General features: G+C 51.8%; 1 protein-coding gene across 1 annotated transcript in view; it reads left to right on the top strand.

Annotated features, from left to right (window-relative positions):
- The first annotated feature begins 377 nt into the window (after positions 1 to 377).
- The window catches only part of TM7SF3 (transmembrane 7 superfamily member 3), a 36421-nt gene continuing 20474 nt past the window's right edge, over positions 378 to 16324 (top strand). Inside the window, exons 1-4 of the mRNA XM_062194969.1 lie at positions 378 to 468; positions 9912 to 10066; positions 15073 to 15223; positions 16130 to 16250. Coding sequence (XP_062050953.1) covers positions 378 to 468; positions 9912 to 10066; positions 15073 to 15223; positions 16130 to 16250 — 518 coding nt within the window. The remainder of the gene's footprint in view (positions 469 to 9911; positions 10067 to 15072; positions 15224 to 16129; positions 16251 to 16324) is intronic.

Here is a 16324-nt window from a genome sequence, read left to right as displayed (position 1 = left end):
CATAGAGGACCGTTATGCGCGGGAACTGGCGCCTGGGGCTGTTGGGCCCTAGCCGAGAGCTGTTTGGTCCGCCCGCGGCGGGGAAGCGCTCGCCGCGGCTTCCCGGGGACAGCCCCGCGCCGCGAGCTCCGCTCGCGCCGGCAGGGGGCGCCCGCCGCCCGCCCCGCCCCGCCCGCCGCCCGCTCCATCGCCGGAAGAGGCCGCCTCTCCGTGGCGCGGAGGTCGGGCCGCGCCGGCGACCGCGGGGCTGGCAGGTGCGCGGCGCGCGCCCTCGGCGGGCGATGGTGCCGCCAGGGCTAGCGCTGGGGAGGCTGCGGGGCCCCGGAGCGCGCGGCCGCGTCCCGACTCGAGCTCGGCGTGGGCCCGGCGCGCCGGCGATGGGGCTCCGGTGGCTGCTGGCGCTGGCGCTGCTGGCGTGGGCGCGCGGGGTGGCCGCGGGCGCCGAGGCCGTCGGGAACGCCAGCCAGGGTAGGTCGCGGCGTGGGGCGCGCTCGCAGCGCCGGGCTGCTGGGTCGGGGCCCGCCTGGATGCGCCGGAACCTCCGATGCGGGCTGCGGAGACGGGCGGGAAGGATCCGGCTCGCCGTGTTCGCGTCCGGCGTGGGGTCGCCCCGGCGCTCCCTGGAGCGCGGAGCCTGGCCGGGGGTCCCCGCGACTGGGCCGCGGCGCTCGGGGTGTCGCGGTCCCCTCGGCTCCAGGCGGGCGGCCGCCGCACGTCCGAAGCGCGCGTCGCACCCAGCTGCGGGTCGCGTGCGTTTCGGTGAGGGAGCTGGTGGCTGCGGCTCCAGCAAACGTGGCGCGCCCGCAAAGCCCGCGTGCAGAGTGCGTGCCAGGATCTTTGCCTGGGACTCAGGCCGGAGCTGAGCCGGGCGACTGTATTATTGGAATTAAAAAAAAAAAAAAGAAAAAAGAAATCGGGTTAGCAGCGAACACGCCGCAGGGTGTGCCAGGTGCTCCTCGGGCACGCTCCGATGTGGTCCTCAGAACCCTGCAAGGCGATGATTGGCCTCACCTGGCGGCCCAGGGCACTGGCCGCAAAGCCTGGACCGCGGGCCGGGTACCCCAGGTGCGGCTAAGGGAGCCGTCTGCGTTTAACACGGTGCTGCAGCCTGGACGGAGGGGCAGGGAACCCAGGTGCGGCTAAGCGAGCGTGTAACACGGTGCTGCTGTGTATCTGCCCGCCTGTCTCAAAATAGCCTGAGGAGGAGGAACAAGAGGTGAGGACAGAGGCTGAATTTGTCCTTGATCCAGCGCTGGCCCCTGAGTCAGGCCTCCTGGGGTCCCCCCCTTCTTATTGCTAGGTCACTGCCTTAGTGTTTCACGCCCGGGAATTTTTGCGCCACAACTTGAGAAATATGAGCGATAACCTGGGAAGTTAGTTTTTAAAAGATCTATATATTTATTTGGAAGACAGATCTTACATCTGTTGGTTCACTTCCCAAATGGCAGCAGCTGACTCGGGCTGGGCCAGGCCAAGGCAGGAGTTGCAGCTGGGTCTTCCACGTGGCTGGCAGGGTTCTGAGCACAAGGGCCCTCCTCTACTGCCTTCCCACACTGTTAGCAGGGAGCTGGATCGGAAGTGGAGCAGCCAGGACTGGCACTGGCACTCCAGTGTGGGATGCCTGTATCACAGTCGGCAGCTTAACCTGCACACAACAGCCAGGCCAGAGAAATTAGCATTGGTTCAGACACACACACCCCCCTTCTTTGATGGCAGCCCTGACACCTCCCTTTTTGTCACTGTGTTCATTGCATGAGTGCTATCGTGCTGCCCAGGGAAGGGGTGGCATGTGGTAACTTAACTGCTGCATGATGGCAAACGCTGATAGTCTCTTGGCTGGTGTTGTGTCATGGCGGGTGGGGCTGCCGCCTGCCATGCTGGCATCCCATATGGGTTCCAGTTCGAGTCCCAGCTGCTCTACTTTTGATCCAGCTCTCTGCTGTGGCCTGGAAGGGTAGTGGGGGATGTCCCCGGTCCCTGGGCTCCTGTGTCCACGTCCGGTGGTTGCTGCCATTTGGGAAGTGAACCAGCGGATGAGGAACTTCTCTCTCCTCCCACCCTACCTACCTACCTACTACCTCCTACCTCTCTACCTCTCTCTGTCAGCCTTTCACGTAAGTGAATAAATATTCTCTACAGCAGCAGATAAAAATCAGAAAACAAGGAAAGATTTACTTCAAGGCTTGCAGCCTCCTCTTGAAAATGCCTGGGTTCTGCTCTGGTCCAAACCGAAGAAATCGAGCAGCTGTGGTGACTGGGGATTTACCGGTCACTGCACAGCTCGAGTAGCGACTGGAGTGCCCAGTGAATCTTGGACAGAGGCAGATCTGGACTCAGTACGTCTGCGGCAGGTGCAGTCTGGCGCGCTGGGCACGCAGGAGGATTGTTCATTTAAACGGTTTTCCCTTTTCTTGTGGTTTCCGTCACTCAGCATGTTATTACGTAGGACATGGTGAGCAGGGTGTCGTGGGGACCTTCCACGGTGTGTCCTAGTGCTGTAAGAAGGTGGCGGGCGGCGGCTGTGACCAGCAATCTCTCTCTCAAATGTGTGTGAGAGGTGGGATGTGCGCTTGTGTTTCCTTTTGGCCTTTGGGGCTGATAAAAATTCCTCAAAAGGTGAACATGAGATTGGGAGGGGTTGTCCAATGCCAGCGAGTGCCAGCAGCTGAAGCAGTTTTCTTTCTGATACGCTCCTGGTAGGGAATTAGACTACATGTTCACAGGTCTCTCCTTGAATGTGGTTGTTGTGTCTAAGCATGAATGATGGGGATGTTGGAGGTAGCTTTTTAAAAAACGTTTGAGAGGCAGAATTAGAGACAGAGAGAGGTCTTCCATCTGTTGGTTCACTCCTCAAATAGCCACAACAGCTTGAAGCCAAGAGCTTCCTCCAGGTCTGGCATGCAAGTGCAGGGGCCCAAGCACTCAGGCCATCTTCCACGACCGTCCCAGGCCATAAGCAGAGAATTGAATCGAAGAAGAGCAGCTGGGACACAAACTGGCCCCCGTATGGGATGCTGGTGCTGCAGGTGGAGGCTTAACCTCCTATTCAATAGCGCTGGCCCCGGAAGTAAATTATAGTAAACAAGTAAGATGCAACAGTTGGGGATTTTTAAGATTGCTGGATTAGGATATGGATGTACTTTTTAGACTGGAAAAATGATGCTACAAAAGAATGGAAAATGGGTATGGAAAAATAAGAGAAAGACTTGTCTGGGTCAGATGGCCAAAGAACATTTTTTCTTAATTTGCATTTAGCTATTTATTTGAGCGGGGGTGGGGAGCACACCAGAAAGCGACCTGGCATCTGCTCCTTTACTCTGTAAATTCCCCTGTCAGTTGCAGGGGGGAGCTGGGAACTCCATCAAGGATCCCTTGTGAGTGGCTGGGTCCCAGCTGCTTCCCGTGGAAGCTGGAGTCAGGAACCCGGCACTTCGATGGGCTGCAGGTGTCTTAACTGTTGGGCCGAAGGCTTGCTTTGCGAAAAATATTTCTGGCAGAAAAAGTAGGCCTTTGCTTCTGGAGGAGAGCGGCTGGCTGAGTCAGTGCCTCACCCGGTGCTCGCCGTTGGCGCTGTATGGTCATGTGAGGCGCTGCCTTTTTTTCCTCCCACTCCTGGGTCACAAGACGCAATTATGCCTCATAAAGTGCATCCAGTGAGTCGTTTTCCAAATGACTTAGAGGTGAAGTTCCTGTGAACTTCTGCGTGATGTATCTTGAGTTTGTATCTTTTGCCAAGTCTGTTTTTGTGAGGAGTTAAACGCCATTCTTCCCACACTTGTAGTGTCTTTACTCATTTTCTTTGAAAGGCAGAGTACCCACCTCTCCCATGCTCTGGTTCACTCCCAGAATGTCGGCAACAGCTGGTGCTGGGCCAGGCTGAAGGCAGGGGCCCAGGTCTCCTACATGGATGCTGGAGACTCAACCACTTGAGCCAGCACCTGCTGCCTCCTGGGAGGAACCTGGATCACAAACACAGGAGGCAAGACTCGAACCAGGCACTCTTACTTAGGACGTGGGCGACCCAAACCGAGGCTTAACCACAGCACCGCTCAGTATCTTTCCTGGTCAGTCTACGGAAATTTCTTTCTCAACCTGGTGCTAATGAGGCGCCAGGCATTTCTATGAATGCCTGCTGTGTGCATGTGTGTGTCCCCTTCTTGCCAAGAGCTTATTTGCAGACTGATTCTGGGGATCCCTGGCTCCTGTTACTGAACTGGGGAGGTGGGGGTGCTCTCTGAAGCGTTGAAAAGCTATTGGACATTAATAATGGGTTTGATTGTGTTGCGCTGGACAGTTGCAAGCTCCAGTCTTTGGAGACTTGTAGCAGCCACCTGCTGTATGAGACAGCTGCCTCCGGTTTGCCTGAGGTCCTGTGGCACAGCTGTCATTCTGCAGCCACTTATTGCGTTGGGCACCTCGGCATCGCACGTGCCCAAGCCCTGCCTAGCCAGGGTCAGCCTACAGCTGGCTTGGTTCAAATGTGATCTTGTGTAACAATTGTGAAATGGCTGTAGGGCTGCCAAGGTATTTTCTCACACAAGTTAGGTGAAGGATAACTAGACTAGAAGAAAATGCAGTTATTTTTCCCCCCGATTCATTACCATGGTGTTAGGAGCAGCAGCATCTGGAGAACTTTAAGAAAATACATTGTTTAAGAGGCATCTAGAAGTTGGAACTCAGAAGAAAAAAATTTATAGTGGTACCAACGTATGTCAGATATTTAGGGTTCAAGGTAATGGAAAATGTTAAGACATCTGCAGAGAAAAACTCTACAGCATTTTGAAATAAATTGAAAAGCCAAACAGAAGTATCTAAAAATCATAAATTTAAGCATTCTGTGTTTTTTGTAAAGATTTATTTATTTATTTCAAAATCAGAGTTCCACAGAGAGAAGAAGAGATACACAAAGAAAAATCTTTGATCTGCTGGTTCATTCCGAGAATGGCCACGATGACCAGAACTGGACGAATCCAAAGCCGGGAGCTTCATCTGGGTCTTAGACATGGGTGCAAGGGACCAAGTGCTTGGGCTACCTTCCCAGGTGTGTTAACAGGGACCTAGACCAGAAGAGGAGCAGCCAGGTCTCAAACCGGCACCCATATGGGATGCTGGTATACTAACCAGGTGAAGGCTTAACCTTTTTTGTCACAACACAGGCCCCAAACAATCTGTGTTTTAAAGATAGCATTTCTCCCCCAACTGAATTTATTCTTTCAGTGTTATCTCAATTAAAATCCCTTTAGGCTTTCTTTTGTGGGTGTGTTGTGTGTGGGGGGGGGCATTGACAAAGTGATTTTTACAAGGTATATGGAAATGAAAAGGGCCAGACGTAGTTCTGCAGAGAACACACTTGGGGCAGGGATGAAGGTGATGTAATAGTGGTGAGAGGACAGATAGACCAGTGGAACCCACTGACCCTAGGACACATTCTCGCTGAGTCCTGTGAAGGGAAGCAGCCGCGAGAACGTGGGGTTCTAACAAGGGTTCCTGTCCACTAGAAGCCAGGGGAAAGTGGACCCTGACCCCTGCCTCACGTCGTACATTAAAACCAGCATGAAAGGTGAAATAAACTTCCAGATGTCAGCATGGAGAACGCATCTTTGTGATCTTGGAATAGGTTGGGGAAGTTTTTATTATTTTAAATGACATGGAAACAATCATAAAGGAAAAACTTGGAAAACTGGACTGTATTAAATTAAAACATGTGGGCCGGCGCCGTGGCTCAACAGGCTAATCCTCCGCCTTGCAGCGCTGGCACGCCGGATTCTATGTCGGTTGCCCCTCTTCCAGGCCAGCTCTATGCTATGGCCCGGGAAGGCAGTGGAGGATGGCCCAAGTCCTTGGGCCCTACACCGGCATGGGAGACCAGGAGAAGCACCTGGCTCCTGCCTTCGGATCAGTGCCATGTGCTGGCCGCAGCGGCCATTGGAGTGTGAACCAACAGCAAAAAGGAAGACCTCTCTCTCTGTCTCTCTCTCTCACTATCCACTCTGCCTGTCCAGAAAAAAAATTAAAACATGTGTTAACATGTGAAATGGGAGGGAGACGATTGTGCACATTTTCAGCAGAATACTGGTGTGTGATGTGCGAAGAACTCTGACATTCAAAGATGACCTGATTGTAAAAATGGGCAAGGCGCGGATCCTGTGCTGTGGTGTAAGTTTCAAGCTGTCGTGATTGGAGTGGCTACAGGGCTCTCCAGGGCTGGAGTGCTGTTTCTTGACTCACGTGGTTTCATGGGTGTGTAGACTGTGCTTCTGTGCCTGTTATTTTAATGAATATTTGCTGTTTAATTGCTACCTGGACCCTACCCCAGGCATTCTGATTTAAGTGGTGTGGAGAGTGTCCTTGACAGTAGTACTTAAGAAAATCACCTGCAGGTCAGAATATGTAACACCCAGTGTATATTACACTTTCCTAATAAGAATACCTCACGAACCCTGTAGAAAATTTGAAAAATCAGCAAATGTGTAAAGAAAAAATCATTGTTAAATACACCTGTAGAAATACTTGCTCCTACTACCTCTACTGATTTTCTCCAGTAACCAGGTTTTAAATAATGTATACAAATACCTCATTTCTCCATGTTGTTACCTGGTTTGCACCTGGTTCTTGCTGCAGGTATTCGGGGAAAGAGGGTGAGTGTGGTGTCCTCTTGTAGTTTTCTGGAAGTTTTGACGACCCCTGAAATGCCTGGTGCTCTTCCTGAGAAAGAAGTCACCAGCAGAGACCACAACTTCAGTTTTTTGTCCTGATCATTGTGTATTCCCATGTGGACTGTTTGTTTTCATATCTGAATTGCTTAAGCTGAGACAAGGCTGTTACCTGCAGCTGCACTGATTAACATCAAAGGCCATCTGTTAGACAGTTGCAGCAAGGACCTGGTCAGATCAGTTTATTTTTTTATTTTTAATTATTATTATTTTTTACAGGCAGAGTGGACAGTGAGAGAGAGAGAGAGAAAGGTCTTCCTTTGCTGTTGGTTCACCCTCCAATGGCCGCCGCGGCTGGTGCACCGCGCTGATCCGATGGCAGGAGCCAGGTGCCTCTCCTGGTCTCCCATGCGGGTGCAGGGCCCAAGCACTTGGGCCATCCTCCACTGCCTTCCCGGGCCACAGCAGAGAGCTGGCCTGGAAGAGGGGCAACTGGGACAGAATCCGGCGCCCCAACCGGGACTAGAACCCGGTGTGCCGGCGCTGCTAGGCGGAGAATTAGCCTATTGAGCCGCTGCGCCGGCCTCAGATCAGTTTATTATCTAATGTGGATACTTTGTTTTTAAAAAAATACTTGTTTTTTTATTTGAAAGGCTGTGTTACAGAGAAGGGGAGAGAAGAGTCCATCTGCTGATTCATTCCGTAGGTGTCCACAACAGCCAAGGCTGGGCCAGACCAGAGCCAGGAAATCCATCCAGTCTTTCATGTGGCTGGCCCCCAAGTATTTGGGCTACCTTCTTCTACTTTGCCAGGAGCATTAGCAGGGAGCCAGATCAAAAGTGAAGCAGCCGAGACTCAAACCAGTACTCCAACAAGGGATGCAGGCATCATAAGCTGTGGCTTAACTAGTTGTGCCACAATGCTGGCCCTGACATACATACTTTTTTAAAAAAATATTTATTTTATTTGAAAGTCTGAGTTACACACACAGAGGTCTTCCATCTGCTGGTTCACTCCCCAATTGGCCGCAATGGCTGGAGCTGTGCCGATCTGAAGCCAGGAGCCTGGAGCTTCTTCTGGATCTCCCACACATGTGCAGGGGCCCAAGGACTTGGGCCATCTTCTACTGCTTTCCCAGGTCATAGCAGAGAGCTGGATCAGAAGTGGAGCAGCCAGGACTTGAACCGGTGCCCATATGGGATGCTGGTACTACAGGTGGCGGCTTTACCCACTATGCCACAGTGCTGGCCCCCGACATATATACTTTCTAGAGTATTCTTCAAGAAACGATTCTTCCTGTAACTGTCTTATTCCTGCTAGAATGCTAACAGCCCCTGTTGGTCATTAGGAGATTGATTGAAAATTGTGGGTTGTACACAGAATCGAATCTTAGATACCTTCTAAAATGGTAAAGCTAGACTCATCCGTGTTGACATGGAGAGATATTGAAGACTTAGGAAATGGGCTACACCAAACATGTATCCCCCCCATTTACATGGATACATGTATGTGATCACCTGCCTAGGTCCTAAAAGACCTGCCAGACAGGAGTGATTTCTACACGGTGTTCCTACTGGAGGAGATAATGTTTTCTACACGTTCTAACTTTAAAAAACAACTTCCTTGGCCAGCGCCGTGGCTCAACAGGCTAATCCTCTGCCTAGTGGCACTGGCACACCAGGTTCTAGTCCTGGTCAGGGCGCCTGATTCTGTCCCGGTTGCCCCTCTTCCAGGCCAGCTCTCTGCTATGGCCTGGTAGTGCAGTGGAGGATGGCCCAAGTCCTTGGGCCCTGCACCTGCATGGGAGACCAGGAGAAGCACCTGGCTCCTGCCTTCGGGTCAGCGCGGTGCGCCGGCCGCAGCGCACTGGCCGCAGCAGCCATTGGAGGGTGAACCAACAGCAAAAAGGAAGACCTTTCTGTCTGTCTGTCTCTCTCACTGTCCACTCTGCCTGTCAAAAATAATAATAATAATAAAACCCATAACTTTCTTCTAAGATAAAACATGAAGGGTGGGCATTTGGTTTAACGGTTAAGGTGCCACTTAGAATACTCACATTCCCTATTGGAGTGTCTGCCTTCACGGCCTGGGTTGGCTCCTGATTCCAGCTTCCTGCCAGTGCACACCCTGGGAGGCAGCTGGTGATGGTTCAGGTAGTCAGGTCCCTGCCAACTGCAAGGCAGACCTGGCTCCTGGCTTTGTCCTGGTGTAGCCCTGGCTGCTGTGGGATTTGGGGAATGAACCAGTGAATGGGTGTGCTTGCTCACAGTACCCCACTGGCTCTGTCTTTCAAATAAATAAGTAACTCACTCACTACACTTGTTCCACTCTGGGGCTAATTACGAATTACAGTCTTTTTTTCAGTAGCGCCTTTGCCTCTGTCTTAAAGTTTTTGATTTCTCAAGTTGAGATGCCTGGTGTGTCTGGGAGAGCCTCTGCTGTTTGTGCAGAGATAAACTGGCCTGAGGGTGGGGTGAGGTGGGAGCCTCGTGAGGAAGAAGCAGCCTGATTTAGCGCGTTGTTGGAGAATTAGATCAGAGCAGGAAAGAACCGGTGTGGGTATGGGAGAGAGGGCACAGAGAATGGAGAACAGAGTACGCTCAGCGCTACCAGGCGAGGAAGACAATTCTTGTTCTAGCCTCCTTTATGTTGGACTCTGACCTTGATCCTTAAGCAAACTGAGGGTTCCAGTCCCCTGAAGGCCAAGGTCACCATGGTGTGCACAGTGCCCAGTGTGGACACTGTACAAACATTTCTGCTGATTCGATGGCACTTCCTTAGTGAGGTTGGGAGGGCAGTTCCCTTTGACAGGTGAGCAAGTAGAGGCTTAAGGGAGTGAAGGAACTTGGCTGCGGTCACACGGTGAACTGGGAATAAATGCAAGTCACCTGCCACTGTCTGGAATTCCCCACTGTTGTCAGTGAGCTTATAGGTGGTTTATCCCAGAAGTCAGGGGTTCTGTGCCGGATAGAATTGTTTTTGGTTTTTGGCCCTGGGACCCCATCCTCCATTCAGGCATCCTTGGCAGCTTTGGAACTGGCTTCTCCCGTTGTGTTCTCAGTTCTGATGTTTCCGGCTTGGGTGGTCCACTGCGCCTTTAACCCTCAGTGTCCCCATCAGCGAGATGGGGTGGTGACAGTGTTTCCCTCCAGGAGTCTTCCTGAGGACCCAGCTGCCTTCCGCGTCTGTTCATGAAGGGGGTTTCTCCCGGTTGGTGTTGGAGGGTCCGGTGTTTTAATGCAGTTGCTTTCTCTGCAGGTTTCCTTGAGTTCTCCGTGGGGAAGTTCAGATACTTGGAGCTCAGCAGAGCTTCTCCAGAGGAAGCTATATTGCGTGATATTTCCAGCAATGTGACCTTTGTCATTTTCCAAATACACTCCCAGTCACAGAACACAACCGTCTCTTCTTCTCCGGTGAGTACAGAGTTGTCTCCATGCAAACCATTTCTGGATGTTTGAGTCTTAGGTATGGGATGAGCACTAGACGTTGGTGTCTCTCTCGTTTGTGATGTTATGTTTACAAAAATCGAAACTGGATCTCGTCAGGCTGGTGAATAGCGACCACAAGGTGAGTGTCCCTGGTCTTTCCCAATATGGCAGCTTCTGTGTCAGAAGGGGTCATAGCTGAGTTGGTGGGGGGGTGCACGCTCCTCTCTGCGTTCAGGTTTTCCTCCTGAGCTCCCACTTCGGCTCACTCTCATGGGTCCTTAATGACTTTTACACGAAAGCACGCGTCATGTGGTTCCTTTATTGTCTAGCTCTTCAAAACTGAAGCTAAGGACCATGCCGGATCACCTGTATCCTTTGGAGTCTCTGTTGCAGACAGAAGAGTTACACCCCTCAGCGTGTCCGGCCCTGTGCTGGTTCCAGCAGGGCTAAGGACTCTGTTGGTACAGACGTTAAACCACTAAACCCCTTAGTCTCAGCCTCAGCTTGGGAAAACTTTTGTTTTTAAATTTGGTTATTTATTTTGTTGGAAAGAGAATTAGAGGTGCGTTGTGGCGGGGAGCCATTCCTGCTACCTCCCAGGGTGTGCATCAGCGGGAAGCTGGAGTGGGAGGTGGAGCCAGGACTCAAACCCGGGCACTCTGATGTGGGAGTGGCGTGTCGACCTCTGTACCAGGTGCCCTGCCCCTGGAAACTTCTGTAAATGCCCTGAATTAGCTTAAACTGTTAACATCCTGCCAAGTACGGAATCTTTTACGAATCTGTTTTAGTTAATTTACATACCTGTAAAGTAATAAATGGGTTTCACCCTGTAACGAGTTACCCTACTTCATATTTGTCCTAAGTTTATCTTGCAATATCCTGGAGTTTGGCACACAAAACTGTCTAAACCCAATTCAGGTATAATTTTACAGGCGTCAGTCCTACTGAGTATTTTGTTTGGTTTTATTTCTGTCTCTTGCTCTTACCTTAATTTTGAAATTGTGTGTGTGTGCACACATGTGTGAATGCACGCTGGGGTGAAGGGGAAGTAAGTTAGTTACTAGGCTGGAAATAGAAGAGTTTAGCCCAGGAGAAAGAGGAAGGAATATGTTGTGTTACTTGTTGGAGGCGTTGCTCACGCCTTGTTTTGCTGGGCAGATAGAAAACCATCTTCTGTTTCCTAACTTTCTGAGAAAGAAAGAAGCTTCCAGTCCTGGAAGGGCAGCGGGGGCCAGGCTTTGCTGGCACTGAAGCTGAACTTCACATTCAGGCTTTTCCCAGGAGACCTCGTGAAAGGGCAGGCAGATGATGCCCCTCTCGTTTTCCCTATTTTAAAGCCAGCTCTCTTTAAAGTGTTTTTAAATTGGCAAATAATAAAATCAGTCTGGGGCTGGCACTGTGGTGCAGCGGGTTAACGCCCTGGCCTGAGGCGCATAGTCCCGGCTGCTCCTCTTCTGATCGAGCTCTCTGCTATGGTCTGGGAAAGCGGTGGAGGATGGCGCAAGTCCTTGGGCCCCTGCACCCACATGGGAGGCCCAGAGGAAGCTCCTGGCACAGCTCCGGCAGTTGTGGCCAATTGAGGGGTGAACCAGCGGATGAAGACCTCTCTCTCTGCCTCTCCTCTCAAATAAATAAATCTTTAAAAAATTTTAAAAAATGAGTTACTTCAATATTTTTTCTTTTTTTTCCCCCAAAGACAGAGTTTCAGAGAGAAAGAGAGGTAGAGAGAGAGATTTTCCATCTGCTCGTTCACTCCCCTATGGCTACAATGCCTGGAGTTGGACCAATCCCTAGCCAGGAGCCAGAAGCCAGGAGCTTCTTCTGGTCTCCCACGTGAGTGGCAGGGGCCCAAGTATTTGAGCTATCATCTGCTTTCCCAGCTGCATTAGCAGGGAGCTGGATTGGAAGTGGAGCAGCTGGGACTTGAACCAATGCCCATGTGGGATACTGGCACTGCAGGCTACAGCTCTACCTGCTATACTACAGTGCTGGCCCCAGTGACTTCCCTTTTAATGACATGACTCAAAGACTAAGTTGTGAGAAAAAGAGCAGATAGGGAAAAGGCATTTCTGGCTTTTGCATGCCTCGTATGTGCTGGGCCAGTGGTTCTGAAGCTCCTGGGACTGTAGACTGTATCTGTTTCCCAGCAAAACACATACTTTTAAAAAAAGGTTTATTTATGTATTTGAGAGGCAGAATTAGAGATCTTCCATCTCTAATTGACTGTGCAACAGCTGGGGTTGGGCCAGGCTGAAGCCAGGATGCAGGAGCTTCTTCATTTGAGTGTCTTACTTGGGTGCAAGGACCCAACTACTTGGGTCATCCTCTACTACCTCCCCAGGTGTATTAGCAGGGAGCTGGATTGGAGCAGCTGGGATTTGAACTGCCACACATGTCAGATGCTGGTGTTAAAAGCCATGGCTTAACCCACTGTGCCACCCTGTGGGCCCCCAAGTACATCATTTTGTGGCGGAGGATGAGGAGTCTTCAAAAAGTTCATGGGAAATATGTATTATGAAAAAAAACTATATATAGGTTGCACAGTTATTTGTTCTGCAACAAACTTATCTTTTTAAGATTTATTTTCATTTTATTTGAGAGACAGAGTGGGGGAGAGAGAGAGAGAGAGGCAGTGAGGCAGAGACCTTCTACCCGCTCTTCACTCCCCAGATGACTCAGCTGATAGGGCTTGGCCAGGCTGCAGTCAGGAGCTTGGAACTCAACCTGGGTCTCCCAAGTGGGTGACGGGGTCCAAGATACTTGAGCCATATCACCTGCTCCCTTCCAGGGAATATGTTAGCGGGAAGCTGAAGTTGGAAGTAGAGCTGGACACTCTCCCATGTCGGATACAGGCATCCAACGTGGCGTCTCAGCTGCTGTACCGAATGCCTTCCGAAGCTTATCTTTAAATCCCATTTTTCAGCAGGATTTTGGGAGTATCCTCATATGTGGATACCTTCATGAGGGCCTCTGGACCCTGCTTAAGAACTGTGTGCTTCGTTGTCTACCTGGTTCATCTTACAGCAGCTGCACAGGGTAGTTAAAATGCCCACTGCTGGCTGGCGCCATGGCTCAACAGGCTAATCCTCTGCCTTGCGGCGCCGGCACACCAGGTTCTAGTCCCGGTCGGGGCACCGATCCTGTCCCGGTTGCCCCCCTTCCAGGCCAGCTCTCTGCTGTGGCCCGGGAGTGCAGTGGAGGATGGCCCAAGTCCTTGGGCCCTGCACCCGCAAGGGAGACCAGGAGAAGCACCTGGCTCCTGCCATCGGATCAGTGCGGTGCGCCAGCCGCAGCGCGCCTACCGCGGCGGCCATTGGAGGGTGAACCAACGGCAAAAAGGAAGATCTTTCTCTCTGTCTCTCTCTCACTGTCCACTCTGCCTGTCAAAAACAAACAAACAAAAAAATGCCCACTGCTGTGCTTGCATGACGAGATGTCAGAGTAACTAGTAAGTGACAGCAGAGGTCCAGGTGACTGGCATCCTGGGCTTCAGTTCCCACACAGAAGGGGTCTCAGTTGGCCCTTAGTTTTCATCTCTCGCGTGGCCTTCAGTTACCGCTGTTCCTCCCACGAGAAGAGTGTGGCTAACTGTACGGGCATGGGGCCCTGGCCAGGGAGAGGAGCGTGCCTGTGCCCTGTGCCCTTGCGTTGGTGCCTGGCACTTTGGGATTCTGGGGGTCATCCTGCGGTGTTTTGCAGCTGGTGGCCTTTTTGATTAATATTTGACTAGTTTTCCCTCGTGCTTGCCAAATTGAAGTTGAGCTCAGACCTTTCCTCCCCATTTCCGTAGCTTTAAGAAAAACTTGGACCCTGTTACCTTTTAGCTTAGCATTTTCTTGATAAAGCTCTCTACAAGGGGCAGGAGGTGTCTGGCCTGGTAGTTTAGATGCCAGTGTCCCACACCCAAGTGCCTGGGTTTGAGTCCAGACGCTGGCTCCTAACTGCAGCTGCCTGCTACTCAGACCCTGGGAGGCAGGGATGATGGCTCAGGTAGCTGGGTTCCTGCCGCCCATGTGGGAGACCTGGATAGAGCTCCTGCCTTCCGGCTCTGGCTAGGGGCTACTGTAGGCATTTGGGGAGTGAACCGGTGAGTGGGAGCTCTGTTGGTGTCCGCTTCTCTGCCTTTCAACTTTCAACTAAAAAAAAAAAAAAAAAAAAAAAAATCTTTTTTGCTCTTAGGAGGTGAGAGTGGAGTAGGAGAGGGGAGGGGCATGAGGAAGGATCAGCGAGGGCCCTGAGATGCTTTGTGGCCGCCATCCTGATCATGGTGATGGCTTCACAGGGGTCTCCATGTGTGAAAACCTACTGAGCAGTTACTGTATGGTAGCAATGTCAGTTGTAACTCAGTAACTTGCACAGCCGGCACTCCTCGGGGCCAGGGTTCACGGTGTTGCCTCGTTAGTCTGAGAATGCGACATGACGCAGTGGATCCTCATGCAGGGGAGTGGAGGGCACCGAGAACCGACTGTGCGTGCTGCTCCTGACCAGAGGTTGTTGTCAGCAAATGTGCCTCCCCACATCTCAGGGCCCAGTTTGGCAGTGTCAGGTCATGGGGGCAGAGCCCTCCTGAGTGGGATCTGTGCCCTCACCATCAGAGGTCCCAGAGAGCGGCTTCCCCTTTGCCCTGGAGGGTGTAGCGAGGGCGTGGCCGTCTGCAGCCTAGGAGAGGAGCTGCCCCAGACCCCGCCCAACCCTGCTGCACCCTCATCTCAGGCCGGGGACATAGATGCCTATTGTTCAGCAGCCACCCCATCTCTGTCCCAGCAGCCCGAGCAGGCTAAGACAGAGACTTGAAATAATGCTATCTCCAGGAGTGTTTGTGGAGCACACGAATCTAGAGATGGAAAGAAGTCTTCCGTTTGTCCAGGCAGGGCTGCGGCGCTCCCTTTCCTCTGTGAGGTTTGGAGCAGGACATGGACAGTAGAGCAGCTCTGTCGCACATTCGCTCTGTCCAATTCCCCATTGGTGATGGCGTCTCTTTCTAATCGCAGACTTTCCTGCCCGGTTCCTCGGCCACGGGCACTGACGGAGGGCTGGCTTTCATCCTGACACCGGAGCAGAGTGTGTGCTCCTGGTACCTGCAGACTGCCGCGGCGGCGCCTGTCCAGAGTGTGGCCATCCCGCTGTCCTACTCGGAAACAGGTAACCTTCTGTCTTGGACTCCCTGTCACTCCCTGGCGTGTGTGACGTGTTGGGGAGGGTGTATGGAAAAGGATCTTACTCAGAACATTTGTTAAAACTGGTTTCCTTCTTTTTAAAACAGCTTTTCTGCTCTTCCTCATTCTTTTTAAAAGATTTTTAAGATTTATTTGAGAGCCAGAATCACAGAGAGGGAGAGACAGAGAGAAAGGTCTTCTATACATTAGTTCACTCCCTAAATGGCCGCAGTGGCTGGAGTGGGACTGATCTGGAGCTAGGAGACAGGAGATTTCTGCGAGTCTCCCACACGAGTGCAAGGGCCCAAGTATTTGGGTTACCTTCCACTGCTCTCCCAGGCCATGCTGGATTGGAATTGGAGCAGCCAGGACACGAACTGGCACCCAAATGGGATAGGCTTACTATGCCGTAGTGCCAGTCCCAAGATTAATTTTTTTAAACTTACTTGAAAGGCAGAGCAACAGGGAGAGGGGAGACAGAGGAGGAGATCACCTATCTGCTGGTTTACTCTCCAAGTGGCCAACAGGAACCTGGGCTCCATGCGGGTCTCCCACGTGGGTGGCAAGAGCCCAGGCGCTTGGGCCGTCTTCTGCCGCCTTCTCAGGTACATTAGCAGGCAGCTCTCTGAGAAGTGGAGCAGGCGGGACCTAAGCTGGCGCTCCAGCAATGGGATGCTGGCGTGGCAGGATGTGGCTTAACTCAGTGCACGGCCATGCCAGCCCCTACTTCACCCTCTTGAAGCTTAGTTCAGGAGACAGTAAGAAACCAGAAGCTCTGGAATAGCATTTAACTTCCGTCTGGGAAGTCCTCGTAAGCACAGAGTTCTGATTTCCCGATCGATGTGAATGTATAAGAACTCTTTGTTCAGTCACTTCCCTTTTTCCTACCCAGATCCTATCCCCGGAGGCTGTAACTTGGAGTTTGATTTAGATATCGATCCCAACATTTACGTGGAGTATAACTTCTTTGAAACCACTGTCAAATTTGCCCCAGCAAACCTTGGCTATGCACGGTACGTCTGTCTGTCTCTCATCTCCTCACATTGCTTTGGGATCATCTACAGTGTGTTTGTAAAGTTTGTGGAAG

This window comes from Lepus europaeus, chromosome 6, assembly GCF_033115175.1.
Source record: "Lepus europaeus isolate LE1 chromosome 6, mLepTim1.pri, whole genome shotgun sequence".
Taxonomy (NCBI): domain Eukaryota; kingdom Metazoa; phylum Chordata; class Mammalia; order Lagomorpha; family Leporidae; genus Lepus; species Lepus europaeus.
The sequence above is the reverse complement of the archived record's forward strand: the minus strand, read 5'-3'. Positions and strand labels throughout refer to the sequence as shown.